This window comes from Xiphophorus couchianus, chromosome 13, assembly GCF_001444195.1.
Source record: "Xiphophorus couchianus chromosome 13, X_couchianus-1.0, whole genome shotgun sequence".
NCBI lineage: Eukaryota > Metazoa > Chordata > Actinopteri > Cyprinodontiformes > Poeciliidae > Xiphophorus > Xiphophorus couchianus.
The window spans coordinates 20,188,766-20,205,786 of record NC_040240.1 but is presented as its reverse complement, the minus strand read 5'-3'; the positions used below and the strand labels follow the sequence as shown (position 1 = coordinate 20,205,786).

The window sequence follows — 17,021 nt, the reverse complement described above, 5'->3', positions numbered from 1 at the left end:
GTTCAGGTGTGGAGCAGCAGAGTCACATCTAAAAGTTGCAGGACTGCGGCCCTCGAGGACTGGAGTTTGAGACCCCTGCTCTAAGTCATATAAATATGACCTAATTATAAAATAAATAAAATAAAAACATGCGCACAGAAATATGTAAATCCAGAAATAAATGTTTAGATTTGAGACAAAACATTAAAACGTGCAAGAAAATTTTATTCTTAGAGCTGATTTTAGTTATATTTTGTACAATCTGTCCAACTTAGTAAAGAATAAATAAAATAAAGGATTAAAAACGCAGGAGGAATATGAAATGCATGTGTAAAGTGACTTTATTTGCACCTGTGAGTGTAACTGTAGGAACTGGTTTACATGTTTACTGAAAACAGGTCTGGGAGGGAAGGTGACGCGGCGGAAAGCTGTTATTTTTAAGTTCCTGCTTCTGCTGGCCAAATCCGGCAGCATCAGTTCTGTCTGAATCCAAAACACAAACTACTGCATTTATTTTCTCCTCCATGAACAGAAGCAACATGGAGTCCACAGGAGAAGAACACGAAGAAGAAACGTCCAGGTCAGGGGTCAACCTCAGTATTTTTGATTTATTTAACTGGGACATGAGAAATTGTATAAAATACTTGAATTTTCACTTTCGAGGTAACTACTTTATCCACTGGGTCTTTCTGCAGGATCATTTTGGGAGATGAAAACTCTGAAACCAGCCACCAAGCCGCTGCAGATGAAAACATTTCTACTACAACAACCACAACAACAGGTCTGTCAGCCATTCACTTCACTTTAAATTATGATTTAATCACAATATTTCACTGCAAAAACACAAAATCTCAACAAGTATCTTTGGTCTAGTTTCTAGTGTGAATATTTTAGTGTATTTGAAAGTAACTTTTCAGCAGAAATGTCCTCCATGACCACCAGGAAATGCTGTCCACACAGCAGCAGGTTGTCTCAGAAGCATATAGAAAAAAGTCTTTCTGTACCATCATCACAAATAAAAATTTCACTGAGCTCTACCAGAGCCAGGTTTATTTTTATTTTTGTCAAAACATGTATCCTAATATCTGATGTCTAATATAATCTGATACCTAATATCTTCAAGAACTTTCATTCAAAAAGTGAAGTTTATCTGAAGATTAAAATTCAGTTGTCATTTAAATGCAAGTTTCATATTGGATTACCCAAATAAAATGTTTTTTAAATTTGCTGATGATTTTTGCACTTTTTAAAAGAAGAAAATGTTGTGCACTGCAAAATCACAAAATCTTACCAAGACAAAATTAACTCGCAAGTAACTTTTTAGCAAAATATAGGACCTTATTTCAAGTAAAAAATTCTTTAATGCTGATGGAAAAAGTACTAGTTCCACAATCTATGGGCTCTGCACCGTTACCCAGCAACGCCAGCCAAGCCAAGCCCATAACCTAGCAACCAGTTCCACTGATTAATGTAACATTTTTTCCATGTTATAAGGGACTTAAAACAAGCTTGTATATCTTGCTGAAAAGTTACTTGTAAGTTAGTTTTGTCTTAGTTGAAGCGTACTGAGATATTTGCACTAGAAACTAGACCAAAAATACTTTGTAGAATTTTGTGTATTTACAGTGTTGTTTAGCTTTTGATTGATGTTTGCTCTGTTTGTAGTTCTAAAGACACCATTAAGCAAATCTCAAAAGAATCAAACTTTTTGTCTATCTGAAATTAAAATCCAACTTGTTTGAAAATGTCTCCCAACAGAAGATGAGGAAACAAGAGGAAGAGTTGTCATGGCAACGCCAGATGGGGACTCAGTAGGTAAGAGGAACAGGCATAAGTCTCACTATCATCAACCTTTTGAAGACTGGAGGACCATCTATAAAGCAATCTGTAGGTTTTTTAGATGTCCTTTATTTTAAGGTGAGGAGGAAGGAAGAGTAGAAACACCTGCTGTAGATGAAGAGGGTGAGAAATGCTGCAAGATACCTTAAAATCCCAACCTCAGAAATGTGGCTTTTCTCATCAGTTTTATTATTTTTTTATCTTCAGGAGGGATCCAGCAGATGTCTGAAAGCCAGGCAGGTGAGCTTACCTGCTTTTTTTTCTTCTCCCTTCTCAGTTTTTTGTCTTACTTCCTGTGTTTTTTTTGTTCTTCGCCAGCTGAGCAATCTGAGGAATCAGAGCAGAAACCGTTAACACCCAGCAGAGCGAGACCAGGTACAGCTTTCTGTCATCATACAGCTAGTATATACGTCTCAAAGTTGTTGTTTTTATTTAAGTTTTATTGACTTCTGATGCATTTACATTTTCAGTAGAGTTCTTCTACGTCACATGTGTCAAACTCACGGCCATAGCTTCTTCGCCCCTCTAGACTCAATGCGGCGCATAAATAGAACCTTCAAGATAACATTTCTTTGCTTAAATATTATTAGATCAATCAAATCAAAGCAGTTTTCATCTGTATACTGCCAAATTATACCAGTTGCTCCAATTTTTCCAACAGATTCCTGCACTTTCCATGCTAATTTATAATTGTGAGTTTTTTGCAAATTTTCCACAGTTGTCAAAAATATTGGGTTGAAGTGATGCTAACGCTCACCTATATATTTCATTTGAAAGTTAAAGACATGGTTTGTGGGCTAAATATTTAGCTTGTGAATTAAATATTTAGTTTTGAACGCCAACATTTAATGAAAATGTAGAAATGCCAAAATATGAGTTTGAAAAATAAACACCCAAATTTTTTCACTATGGCAGGCTAAAAATAGCACATTATTACTGTGTAACCTTACAAAATGCACGCCATATAAGTGAAATAATCTGTCAGTGGAACTAGCACTGAGTTGCTAGGCGATCGGCTGAGCTTGGCTGGGGTTGCTAGGTAACATCACAGTGCCAGCGGAACTAGTACTTTTTAAAATCAATATGAAGGAATTAATGACTTAAACAAGCTCCTGTATCTTGCTGAAAAGTTACTTATCAGTTTGTTTTCTCTCATTTCAAGTGTTGCTAAGATACTTGCACTAAAAACTTGATCAAAAACACTTGGTAAGATGTTTTATTTTTTTTCCTTTAACTTTTCTTTAATATCAGAGTAGAAAATATTTGGTGTGATTACTTTGTAAGATTTTGTGTTTATGCAGTGAAGGGCAGTTCAGCGTTGGATATAACAGAAAAACCTAAAAGTACATATTAATTCCTGATTTTGTTATTGTATGTAAACATCCTGACTGTCCATCATTTCTGTCCTCAGCTCCGCCCAGCAGTCTGAATCTGTCTGGGGATCAACAAATGAAGAAGAAAGTGCTGGCAGCTCCAACTCTGAGTCTGTCATTAGGTGACAGTTTTATCATATTTGTATTGTTGTTTTTACTAATTTATGTCTTTCTGTGTCAGCCTGTTTGATGTTTTTAAATGATGACATTTCTCCTCCAGGCGGCAGCGAGTCGATAACGTCCGATGACCTACAGTCCACCTTTCTCTCCCCGTCCCCTGAGGATGCAGAGGACACGACGCTGGATTTTGATTTGGACGCCTTGGAGACGCCGTCCGATAGCGAATCCTTGCACTTCCCCCTCTATGACCTGGATCTGGAAGGTAACCGTAGGGAACAAATCGTGAACTTCACATGAGCAAATTCACATTTTCTTCTTCTTCTGTAGATGACATGCGGCGACTCGGTGTGGCCTCCCATCGCCTCAGAGCATCTGGGTCCAGAGCCAGGTCGGGTTCTGGAGCTGGTTCTCTACCAGGGCCTGATCAGTTTGGACTGGGAGTCTTGGAAAGGGAGGATGTGGTGGACAGCGAGGGCACCAGGTGGCGCTGCTTCACAACAGGTGACCCTCCTCAGGAGTCAAGGGTCAACATGAGTGTCCTGGAGCCGTATCTCAGAGTTCTGTCACACGGAGGTTCGACCTGCTTCCTGCACACCAAACTGACCCTCACACTGCAAAAACTCAAATGTTTTTTGGTTTAGTAACTTTCTAGTAGGAAATATCTTAATACACAGCAAATAAGACAAAACTAACTTACAAGTAATGCTTTAGCATAGCAAGAACCTGTCGCTAACATCTTAACACTGATGAAAAATTACTAGTACAACCGGCAGATTATTTCACTTATAACATGGGAAAAGTGTCTTGTGAACAAATCTGCCAGTGGAACAAGAATTGGTTGCTAGGTGACGGGCTTGGCTGGCGTTGCCAGGTAACGGTGCAGGGAACAAGTACTTTCTTTAGAATCAATATTAAGGAATTATCTATTTAAAAAAGCTCTTTTTTTTTAAACTAAATTTTATATGTATATTTAGACATATTTAACACTTTGAATGGAATAGCTTGTTAACACATTGTGGATTAACAAAGTATTTTCCATTCTGTTCTAACAATAATAATAAAACAATAGATTTTATTTATAATGCCCTTTATATTTTGAGATCTCAATGGTCTTTAAAAGTCTAATAAATTAAAAACAAACAATTACAATGGAAATAAAGAATTAAATAATGAATTAATGAGATTAAAGTAAACATCTTCAAAAATTAACAAACATTTTTGCTAAAAATGTTGCTATATCTTGCTGAAAAGTTACTTAAGTTAGTTTAGTCTTGTTTGAAGTGTACTAAGATATTTGCAATAGAAACTAGACCAAAAATAGTTGGTAATAGTTGGTAAGGTTCTGTGTTTTTGCAGCGATAGCTGTTAACCTAACCAGTGGCTGCCATTTGTCAGGTTACTATGGAGACGGTGAGGATGACATCATCGTGTTTTCCTCCTGTTACCTCCCGGAGAACAGTCTGGAGAACTACCAGTACGTGATGGACAACCTCTTCAGGTGAGACGCTGAAACCGATCAGATTACTGATTGATTATTGGATTCTCATTAGTTTCTGTTTCCGTCTGTCAGGTTTGTCATTGGGACTCTGGAGCTGATGGTGGCAGAAAACTATGTGATAGTTTATCTTTGTGCTGGAGGGCAGAAGGAAAAACTCCCAGGAATCGGCTGGCTTAAGGAGTGTTACACCACCATCGACCGCAGGTAACAGCAACACATCGAAACGGGAGAGACTCTGACTCTGCACTGCAAAAATACAAAAGCTTACCAAGTAGGTTTGTCTAGTTTCTAGTGCAAATATCTTGGTACACTTGAAATAAGACAAACTAACTTATAAGTAACTTTACAACAAGTTATATGAGCTTCATTAAGTGAATAATCCCTTAATACTCATGGAAAAGTACTTGAAAATTGGCAGATTATTTGAATATAACATGGAAAAAATTTATTGTTATGAATTAATCTGCCAGTGGAACTAGTACTTAAAAAATCAATATTAAGGAATAATTTACATAATATAATAATATACATAATGTAATATAATTTGTAAGTTAGTTTTGTCTTATTTCAAGTGTACACTAAGATATTTGCACTGGAAACTGGACAAAAAATACTTTAAAATAAGATTTTGTGTTTTTTCTGTGTGAGGTTTTCAATACGTCCTTCTGGGTTTATTTCTTTATTTTTGCACCAATAAATAATTAATGAGAAATAATCAGAACATCCTACTACTTATTAAGATATGGGAGAAAAATATGCTCTTTGGTCTCATTAAAATGTGGTAAATGTGTGTTAATTATAGCCCTTATGAACAATTTAAAGACATAATATTGATTTAAGTATGAGAACAAATAGAAATATTTCAAGTATTTCATAAGTTTATGATCAACTCATGAGAAGGATTGTATTGTTGGATTGTATTATATTTTTCTCTATATTATTTCTGTTGAAGTTTTTAAGTCCATTGAATTTTTGCTTCTTCTTGCAATGTTATTATTATTTGTCTCTTAATATTTTTGATCTGTCTTTTAATTGTGCAAACTGAACTAAATAAACTAGAGTAAACAATGAAAATAATCTCATTTTAAGAGTTACACATAATCCACCTCTTTGTCTCGAGGTTTCATTTAAACTGTTATTTCAGTAACATGCCAGTAGAGGGAGTACTTTCTCCACAGTAAAAAATTAAAAGCTAATTTAACTCAACTAAATGGATTCAACAAAAACGACAAAGAATAAATTACAAAACTCAATTACATTAACTGATTTATATTTTAATTAATGTCGTAGATTTTGGTTCATTACATCTTATATGTTTGTTTTTCAGGTGATATACAATGAGTAAATTATATTAGTTACAGTATTTATATCTTAAGAGTTTGTGACACCATCCACTGCAAAAACACAAAATCTTATTATTATTTTTGATTTAGTTTCAGTATTATTGAGCTGCTTTAAGTCAATATCTTAATATTTATGAAAAAGTAAAATAATCTTCCAGTGGAACAAGATGAGAAACATGCAAGTGAAAATATGGGATTTCACTTAAAACATTGGAAAAATATCTTATTATAAATTGGATAATCTGCCATCTGAAGTGCTTTTTCATCAATATTGAGGAATGATTTATATATTTATACAAAACAAACTACTAACATTATTTTTGTCTTATTTCAAGTGTACTAATATATTTGCAGTAAGACCTTAACCAAAAATATTTGGTAAGACTTTGTGTTTTTACAGTGTAGGCTTCACATCAGATGAATTTATCTGTTTGGAGATCAATCAACTCCAAAATCTGTTATTCATTTGTAGGTTAAGGAAGAACCTGAAGGGTTTCTACGTGGTCCATCCCACCTGGTACATCAAAATCGTCGTCACCATCATCAAACCCTTCATCAGGTTTGCTGCCTCTTCTTCTTCTTCACTTTTTCCAACAGCAAAAAATGTCAGAAAAACAAAAATCCTTTATCTGTTTCTGTTTAGCTCCAAGTTCAGCAGAAAGCTTCAGTTCGTCAACACGCTTCAGGAGCTTTCTCTCTTCATCCCCACTGAGCATGTGCAGATCCCAGACTGCGTCCGACAGTGAGTCAAGCACAAAAACACAAAGGATTATTTACTTAGCAGTTTAACTCCTAACTAAAAAGACTAACAAGAGATAAATCAATAATAAATATCATGACAGACATGGGATCAAATCTATTAGACAACATGTCTGATAGAATATTCAATATGTAGAAGATTATATCAGAATATTCAATCCAGAACTGCACAACTGATTTGCTCATTCTTTGGTTGCCTAGCAACTCATTCATTCTCTGGTTGCCTAGCAACAACTTGTAGGGTTACCTGCGCAGTAGCAATTTAAGGTTTTCCTCATAACGCATAAAAATAAAAAGCAAAGTTGTTAAGTGAAAACTGTATAAAATGGGAAAGGTCACGTCACCAGTTTGGCAGAATTTCAGATATTTAAGACAATATTTATTGATATCAACTGATGTGAAAGGCTTTTATCATGATGTGTTTTTCAGCCATATTGGAAAATGGCTGAAAAACAAGAAGATGCAATTTTCTCATAATTTCTTTTTTTTCCTGCAGGTACGACCAGAACCAGTCCAGTTGAAGCTCGGCCTGAACAGATCAAAACATTTCTCTCTGTATTTATTGTTCATCACCCTGCAGACTTCCAGTTTCAGGATGAGGATGACAAAAATCTTACAGTTTTTATCTTGTAAACAGTGTTGATGGAAGCTACAGAACTATATATTTCAAATAATTTCCTATTTTTATTATTTTAAAAAGAGAAGAACATCATGCAAATTAACTATGAACACAAGCTGCCTGATTTTACAAATTTATAGAATTTTTTTTGTCTGAGATTTTCTTAAGGCTCTTGGTTTTTAGGATCAAAAGTGCTGACATGAAGCACAATAGATTTTAAAAATACAGTGATTTAAACTGCTGTAAAAATTAGAAACTATTTTTTAAAATCTTGTGAATCACCATTTTAATAAGAATTAAAGTAAATGAGAACTAAATATTTTTAGATTTTTTACATTTTCAGTCATTTTCTCCATAGCCTGGTGAAGTTTTTGTTTCTACACATTCAGTGTTATGAACACAGTTTTATTCATCAAACCCATCTGGACATGTGGGTGGTTATTTTTCTGATCAATAAGATTTTATAGAAATGCTTGTTAAATTTGATGTTTGTTTTTATGTTTCTGGAAACGGTGAACTTTATGCTTTTGAGACATTTGTTCCAATGATATTTCTGCAGAAGTCACAGAAATAGCATCATAATTCAGTACGTCCTTCTGCAATCTGTGGAGGGAAATAACACAGACTTCATGGGAATTGTGTGGCAATATTTGAAAACACAGCTGAGTTTACAGATACAGATTCACAGATTCTACTGTGAAACAAATCAGCATGTTGAACGATCAAACATATTTCTTTGTGGGTAAAAAAGGCAGCAGGAAGACCTACATAATTTTCCTTTGTTCTTATCTTATTTCCTCTAATGTTTGTACTCTACATCTGTATGCTGTGAGATTCAAATTCTTTTGCCTATCCTCACAATCTTGGCCATTAAAACTGATTCTGAAAGGTCTATAGATGTTCCCAACAATGGCTATTTCATGGAAAATTTTGTTCCAATTAAATTCTCCAACCTTTAAATTCACTCATCAAAAGCGTGATATTAATTCTGTGTTTTTTGTTGTTGTTTTTTTTTATCAATGTAAACCATTTTGTTTACAGAGAGCCTCAGAAATTTGCATAAAACCCCACAAATCATGTAATCTTAAAAATACAATCCCACACGGTGAAATGTGGTGGTGGCAGAATGATACTGTGGGAATGTGGGTCAGAGCTGATGCACTGCAAAAACACAAAGTATTTTTTTGTCTAGTTTCGAGTGGAAATATTTTAGTACACTTGAAATAAGGCAAAACTAACTTACAGTTAACTTTTAACTTACTTGTTTTAAGTGAACAATTCCTTAACATTGATGAAAAAGTGCTAGTTCCATTGGCAAGTGGCCCTGCGCTGTCACCTAGCAACGCCAGTCTAGCCCAGCCCATCGCCTAGCAACCAAGTTCTAGTTCCACTGATTAATTCACTTATAACAAGACATTTTTCCCCATGTTATAAGTGAAATAATCTGCCAGTGGAACAAGTTTAAAATCAATATTAAGGAAATATTTCCTTAAAACAAGCTCATATATCTTGCTGAAAAGTAACTTGTAAGTTAATTTTCTTATTTTAAGTGTGTTAAGATATTTGCACTAGAAACTGGACCAAAAAATACTTGATAAGATTTTGTGTTGGGTAATTTTTAGCACAATGGTCCATTTGTACATTCTAAACATGTGAATTTGTGTTGAACAAAATCAAAATGTGTAAAAATATAACACTGTAAGGGTCCTGGTTCTTCTCTGATCCAGATCGTTATGAAAACATCAGCATGATGTGAACACTGTCACTTTGACCAAGAAAATAGATGTTAATAAAGAACTAGAAAGCGTATAACTGAGTGGAAGCTTTAAATATTCTGAACCACTTTCTGAAGTTCCCCTGCTAGTTAAGCTACGACGTAGATCAGAAAATAAATTCTCGTGAAAACCGAAGGTTACGTCAGAGCTGGAGTGAGGTTACAGTAATGTCAGGATGTGTCTGCGCGGCCCGTTTGTCAGGATATGGAGCTGGACAGGAAGGAGGTGAGCTAGCTGCTGAGGAAACTCCATAAACAGGAACACAGAGCAGATCATGTGCTGGTCCCAGTTCGCTTCACGCTTTCAGGACCAGTTCAAACACATGAAGAAACCGAACGTCACGTTTTCTGGTTCTGTTCCTCTTTCCCCAGGGTTCTGTTTTCCTACATGCATGTAAAACCCATAACAGGAACCTGAAAATGGGGAAGAAACTAAAGCGCACTGGGAGCACTGGGATGGCTCTTTTATGTGATGGTTTACTTCTAAAGTTGATTAAAAACATAAAATATTACCACGTATTTTTTGTGTGTGGATTATTTAGTCATTAGCCTAGGTGGATAGAATAACAAAAATTATACTGAAGTAAGATAGCTCTACTTCAACAAAGTTTTACTCAAGTAAAAAGTAACCGTCCAAGAAATTACTCAGGTAAGAGTAAAACAGTATTTGGTAAAAAAATTGAAAAGTTTACTCAACTACTGAGTAATTGATCAAGTTATCAATACTTTAATATTTAAAAATTACATAATCAGATGGAACAAAATAAGTTAAGTGAAAATCTTTGGGTTTTAAGGACCAAAATGTCAATAATTCAAATACGTAACAAAAGATAACAAAATTAAACAAATAAATACTTGGTAAGATTTTGTGTTTTTGCAGTGTATCTGGTGGAGTTTTGGTTAAAAGAGTAAAGATACTTCATAATAAAACTACTAAAATATACACTAAAAGTAGAGAGTAATAAAAATACTCCTAATACTCATTTTTTCAAAAATGTTACAGAAGTAAATGTAATTGAGTAAATGTAACTATTACAACCCAAACCTGGTCAATAGCAGTTATAATGTTTTGGTCTTATATAATGATTATTTCCAATTAAATATATTATTGTTTGTGGTTGTAATGTGACAAAATATGGAAAAGTTAATATTTGCAAGCCACTGTAAATCAAAAAGGCAAAACATTTAAAACTAAAACAAACAAGAAACATTAAATAAATAAAAGCTCTCACGAAAGAGAGTTTCGACTTCAAGAAACAAGAATAACTGACTACAATAACCTTTATTTTTATTATGTTTTGTTAATCCGTCCTAACTGGACAGTTTCTCATTATTTTATATATTTTTAACTTGTTGATGTGACACCTGAATTTCACCCCTGTTGGACAATTATCGATATTTCTGTTGCGACATGTAGAACCAACTGTCTGTTTTGGGCTAAATTTACCCAGAATGCTCAGTTTCTGCAGTTTAAATCCACTCAGCCATGTTCTCTGTCAGCGGATCAATGTTAGGAAATGACACCCATAAACATTTTTATTATTTTTTTTCCACATCTGGCGAATTGAAAAACTGAAGCCCAACATAAATCAGGAGCAAAAACGCTTTCAGCTCGGAGTTTCTCAGCGTACAAAATGTTTACGTTCTTTCCAGCCAAAGGAGTAATTTCCTAAACAACGGTTTTCATTTTGCAGTAAACTGTGGAGCTGCAGTCGTCCAGTAAAAACCCTGGACGTTTTCCACCGCGCATGTGTTTCCCCACACGCCCGGCTCCAAACGCCAGCCAGCAGCGACCACATCTTTCATTCTTGCCCTGCCGCCCTCCCTCCCGAACCCCGGTGCCGGACTCTGGTTGCCGTGGAAACGCGGAGTTTAAACCGTCATTATTTCAGGCCTGTGGTCTCCAGCGCAGCTGCTTGTAATAAAACGTGATCCTGAAGTGTGATGCCATGTTTGAACTGGGTCAAAACATCTTGTACAAAGTACTGACTGCACTACACAGAGCTAAAAAAATAAGAGTATCAAAAGTTTTGTTTTAAAAAGTAGTTGAAACTATAGCTGTAGTTTAAGTTTAGCTCCACCAAGGAGCCAAACCAATGGCTTTAAATTCAGTGAAAAACATTCTGTTTTGCATGCTCAGCTTTTAAACCAGTGTTTATTTTACTTTGGAACAGCACAACTTTACAGAAAACTCACTTTTTATACACTTCGGCTCATATATCATTTTTCTAACCAAGCAAGACTGATGAAAGGTCTTAATTGTAACATTAGCCACAGGCAAATACTATATAACATAATGTTTATGTTTAATAAATGAATAAAAACATGTTTATGTTATACTTAACATAAACATGTAAACATAAACATTTGTTTAACATACATCCCGTCTCATTAATTCAGATTTTAGTTGTGTTTTTTTTTTTTTTTTGAATTACTTTCCTCAACAGGAAGGTTGTTGGATGGTTTCTTCGGTCTTTGTTTTGTAAGAAATGTTTCCATTTTATGTTAGCTGTGCTAGCTTGAGGAGCAAAGTAGCTTAATAAATTTGACTAGCACCCAATCAAAAAGATGGGCATGGCAAAAAAATATTTCAAGATTTTAATTTATATATTTTTCAAATAATGCTTGAAAAACTAATCAGAAAAACGTTGTAATTAAAAATGTGTGATAAAATTTTTTACTAGATTCAATATCACCCTCATAAAATATTGAGCTAAATCTCTTTTTTGCCATTTGGTGACAATATTTTGTTTTAGCATTTTTTCTCATATTCCCTCCAACTTTCTGAGTCCCTGTTAGCGCCTTGTGACGACCCTCCATGGGACCGCAGCCCCCACTTTGAAAAACATTGCTGTAGGTTATGGTTCTGCTGTTGTTAAAATATGCTAGGATACAATATTTATGGCTATAAAGTTGTTATGATCAACTGTTTATTTAGATGCAGGTTTTCCAAAACTCCAGTGCCATGAATAAGTTACAGTGATTTACTGTCAATTAGGAAAGTCTCAGCTTTCAAATGTTTTATTTAGTCAAATCTAAAGAATTTAAAACTGGCACAATGTTGTATTTTTTTTTTCTGGCAGATCATCTCTGTTACTGCCCACACTCGTCAAAATATTGTGGTGTTAAAATACAGCACTTTCACCACAGAGATGCAGAGAGACGGAGGAGAAAACAGCAGATTTATTCAGCCGCCATGAGACATTTATTACATAAGGAGATAAAGTCACTCTGTGGGTCCGTTCCTGCCATGGAGGAGCAAGTTACATAACAAAAACAAAACTGAAAATACAAAAAAAAAAAATTACCATCAGTCACACACAAATCCCCCGTTCAAAATATAATAATCTATAAAATCACTGCATATGAAGGCATGTAAAGTAATCAAGGGGGAAATTTGATGTATTTTGTTGATATACTCAACTGGCAACAGAGATCTTATCTGATAATAATAATAATAATAAATCATAATATATTCCAACAATATATTCAGCTCAAAGCTGATTTTTTAAATAACAATACAGCCTTCTTTTTTATGTTTGTTGAGCACAGATAAAGTCTCAAGGTTCAATTTGTTCCTCAAATCTACCAAAACCAAATTAGCAGACTGTCATCGGAACAACTTTTAATATCTGTTTTGTTAGAGCTTGACATTATGACTGTAAAACACATCGTAATATAAGAGTTTCATATTGGTCAATATCGATAATTATTGATCAGATTTTTGTATTAAATATCTGAAATACAGTCAAACTGGTGTCGTGACCATTCCTCTTTTATCCACAGTTTCACTCCACGTCGTTGTTTTATTTAATGTTTAAGCAGTTATGAGGCACAGTGGGGGAACCTTAAACTGCTACTGTGTCAGTTACTCAGCAGGTTGTTGCTAAGCAACCAAAGAATGGGTGAGTTGCCAGGTAACCAAAGAGCGAGAGAGTCAGTTTATTCCACCAACTTAGTTTAACTGGCTGTTAGAGGTTGAGCTGCTGAAGTCTTTCCTCTGCCTACATCCCCCAGAATGCTGTGAGGTTATACTGAATATTGTACTAGATTATTGATTACATATATTGTTATTGATTTCTTGTCCTAAAATTTGATGGACACCTCAAAGCCGAGCCTTCAGATGAAACCAGTTAAGTTTATTTGATTGTTTAAAAACACATTTAACACACAAAGACTGACAGAAATCAGCTTTTTTGGTTGGAAGTGTCAAATCATTCATAAAATGATTAATTTTAGTTGATTATCTGAATGTTTTCTAAGCATGTAAACAGATTTTTAATTTCTGGTTTGGACTGATTCTGAATTTTGTGATCAATAGTTATATATCAATGACATGTGACCTTCTGACAATGTCAATAGTATTTTAGAAAACAACAAAAAGCACAGGGATGGTTTCACAATAATGACGGAAGAGTTAAGCATCAAATTTCAGCTTTAAGGTGAGTCCGAAGGGGAAAGTGCTTTCCAGTGTTGTTGGAGTGTAAGGGTAGATGGGAACCAAACAGGAAGAGGAAGAGGAAGGGAGAAACTGTGGTCGAGATAAACAAAAGGAACTACACTTCAGCAGCCTGAGAACAGGTTAAAGTTTCCACAAACCAGAGGGAGGGGAAACGGAGACGGGGACCAAAGGTCGGCATAAATGTGAAAACTTTTCATCCGTTTGTTCTCCAGGCTGAAGGAGTCTGGGAAGAGCCTTCAAGCTCACATGTGGCGTCCAAATGGGCCGTTCCTAAACGCTCTGCTATACGCAGCCAAAAGTATTCCAACTATTTATTGCATTAGTTCAGGCATCTGAGCTGAGGACTCTTTAAATACTTCCGTAAAGCCTTAAAAATTTTAACGGGAGGCTTCGAGGTTTGTTTCAAACATGTGGGTTTTGGGTGAAAACTTGGATTAAGAGTCTTTGTGAGCCATAAAAGGAACATAAGAGGCAATTTCTAAACTCACAGCGAGAGGAATCAGAGTTTCCCTTCAGCAGAAATTCATCACCGTTTGTGTCTACAGCTGGGAGGAAGTGAACGGTTGCTATGACTACAGCCGAGACCAGTGGTTTCCATGGAAACCAGGGATTTTCCCCCAGGTAAGTTATCGATACGTTCATTACTTTGGAGTACTACTGCATGTATTTTTGCTTTGGTTTCTGATTTAACATTAAAATGTTAATTTAAGGATTTAGAAAACTTGTAGAAAAGTTAAATAGCAATATTGAAAACTAGCTAGCAACTGCTAATTATTTGCGCTAAAGGGTCCCACAAGTCTCAAATCAAAAGATATGTCGCAAACCACAACGCTTGGCAAAAAAAAAAAAAACATATTAGGAGACTGATGCTTTTCCAACTACCTGCTGCAGCTGGTTGTGCTACAGTACTTACTATTAATATTGAGAAGGTTTAATGCAAATAGGAATGATAAGCTAGCATTTGGTATTGTTAGCAGTAGAAATTTATCCAAAGCTGTTCAGTGATTTTACTTAGTGGAATCAGATATATAATAAAGAGTAGTGGCCCGAACATCGAGACCTGAGATATTCCATAACTAACGATGGAGTGTGAGGAAACCTTGTCATTAATATGAACAAATTCAAACCTGTCAGATAGATATGAGCACACCAGGCTAGAACCGTTGTCTGGATCTTCAAAACATGTAAGTCCGTAAATGATATTATTAGGGATTGTATCAAAGAATACTTTTACTTACTGACAAAAGTACGGTTTCTGTGCCACCATGAGCTCTTAGCTTTAATATGTCAGCTGAACTTGTTTCTATTGTGGAAACAGGAATAATAAATGTAGATTCAGTTTCAGCTGTTTTTATTTTTGTCCATCTGTATTGCAATGACATATTGAACAAAACCCTTTTTTACAGGTTTAGCTCAACACTTTTATAGCAGTGGCTAACAAGGCTTTTAAACTACAACTTTTACAATTTCCTGTAATAGCTAACTGTATTGTACTGTCATGCTAATGCTAGCTCATATGCAAACAGAAATGCTAATGGAAGATTTGGTTGTAGATGTGTTAGTCTTTCCATTTCCATGTTCCTCCAAAACAGTCTGACACCTAATAATTCTTGTATTATTGAAAAACCTTTACAGCAGGGATTCATTCAGTTTTAAACCATTTTTCATCTTCTTGTAGCAGTTAGCTTTCCCTCAATCCCAATGCTAAAGAGTTGATTTCAGCTATGACTTCTTGTTTTTAAATTTGTGTCTGATTTTTATAACACTTGATCTATTTTGGTAAACATTTTAACAATTCAAATTAAAGCAGTAGTAAACCGGAGCTTTAAACCACCTGGCTATATGCCATTGCTAATGCTAGCTTCAATGATAATTACTGTTTTTCAATTGAATATTATTTTGTAAGGAAAATAAAATTAAACTTCACTCCTATGGGAATGATAAAAGTCTCGCAAGAATTTATAGTTTTGTCTTTTTTGAGTGGTTTAATTACATGTTTGGACCAGAAATTAAAAATCACCCAATGTTTAATTTATAATGTCAGCCTGGATTTTCACTCCTGTTAAATATGTGAAGGTTTAATACTTTGAAAATATAAGAACTTTAGTGACATGACATTCAGTAAACATATACATATTTTTTTATTCTTCTTCTCTGTGTCTTTATGGTGTTTTAATGAACCGTTGACACGTTTGGACCTTGATGTAGGTACAAAATATAAAAGTATAAAATATTTACATAAATGTTTTTCAATTATTAAAAAATACTTGTTTGAAAGGGACTGTACAGTTTTATTTGGCACTGCACAAGATTTTATTCTTACAAAGTGCTGTAATTAATCTATCTGATTAACCAAAACGCATAAAACCTGAACAAACTTAATATATTTCCTTTAAAAAAAAATCATCTGAAGTAAATATTGTAGCTCAAAGTGTCTCAAAATAGTTTCAGTTTCACAACATCTCAAAGTGTTTAAAACTTTGCTCAAGACAGGAAATACAGAAATTTTGACACGTAAAAACTTAAAAGCCTAAAATCTAAAACAAAAATCTAAATAAGCAAAATAAGATAATAAGGATGGGGTGAGATATCAAAGAAACGAGCAATATAAATTCAACAAATATCACACATTAAATCCCCCGAAACAGCATAAAATTACAAATAACACAGATTTTCTTTTAAGTCAAGCACTCACAACAAAAAACAGTCAAACTCTACATCCGCTACCAGGTGCAGCATGAAATGTCTTAAAATACTAGAAATATCTTAAACAGTGATGGCCGAAAAACATTTTTCTCGTCCCAAGCCAACACTGGAATGGGTCGAACATTTCTTTTTTAGAGTAAAATAATATTAAAAGAGAACTTGCAGACATGTGGGTTGTTTATACTAAACTGGGAACACTATGACACACACATTCACATGTCTGCGCTTCTTTTCTACCTTTTTATAGGCCACTGCTGACATCACGCAGTCCCATGACCTCAAATGTGTTTCTCTAAAAACAGAGGCTTACCATAAATGTCCACAAATAAAATGACTGAAGTTCCCCACAATGTTCAGATATTAAAAACACACACACACGTACATGCCCCCCTAAACACACACACACACACTGCAGTCCAGTGTAGCAAAAAAAGAAAAGGGACTTTCCTGTCTCCTTAAAACAAGAGTCTGTCGTCACTGAGCACCCAGATGGTGATGACCAACCTGAAGGATTCTGGGAAATGAAGTCCAATGATGTCACCAGATGTT

General features: G+C 34.9%; 1 protein-coding gene across 1 annotated transcript; it reads left to right on the top strand.

The window, feature by feature from the left end:
- The first annotated feature begins 688 nt into the window (after positions 1-688).
- Positions 689-8,494, top strand: LOC114155605 (protein prune homolog 2). Its single transcript, XM_028035572.1, is given in 15 exon segments — positions 689-780; positions 888-945; positions 947-999; positions 1,736-1,794; positions 1,897-1,941; positions 2,026-2,058; positions 2,137-2,193; positions 3,230-3,313; positions 3,412-3,573; positions 3,639-3,884; positions 4,707-4,809; positions 4,882-5,013; positions 6,625-6,711; positions 6,796-6,894; positions 7,408-8,494. Coding segments are annotated over 15 exon segments (1,335 nt in total). The 3' UTR covers positions 7,433-8,494.
- The last annotated feature ends 8,527 nt before the right edge of the window (positions 8,495-17,021 follow it).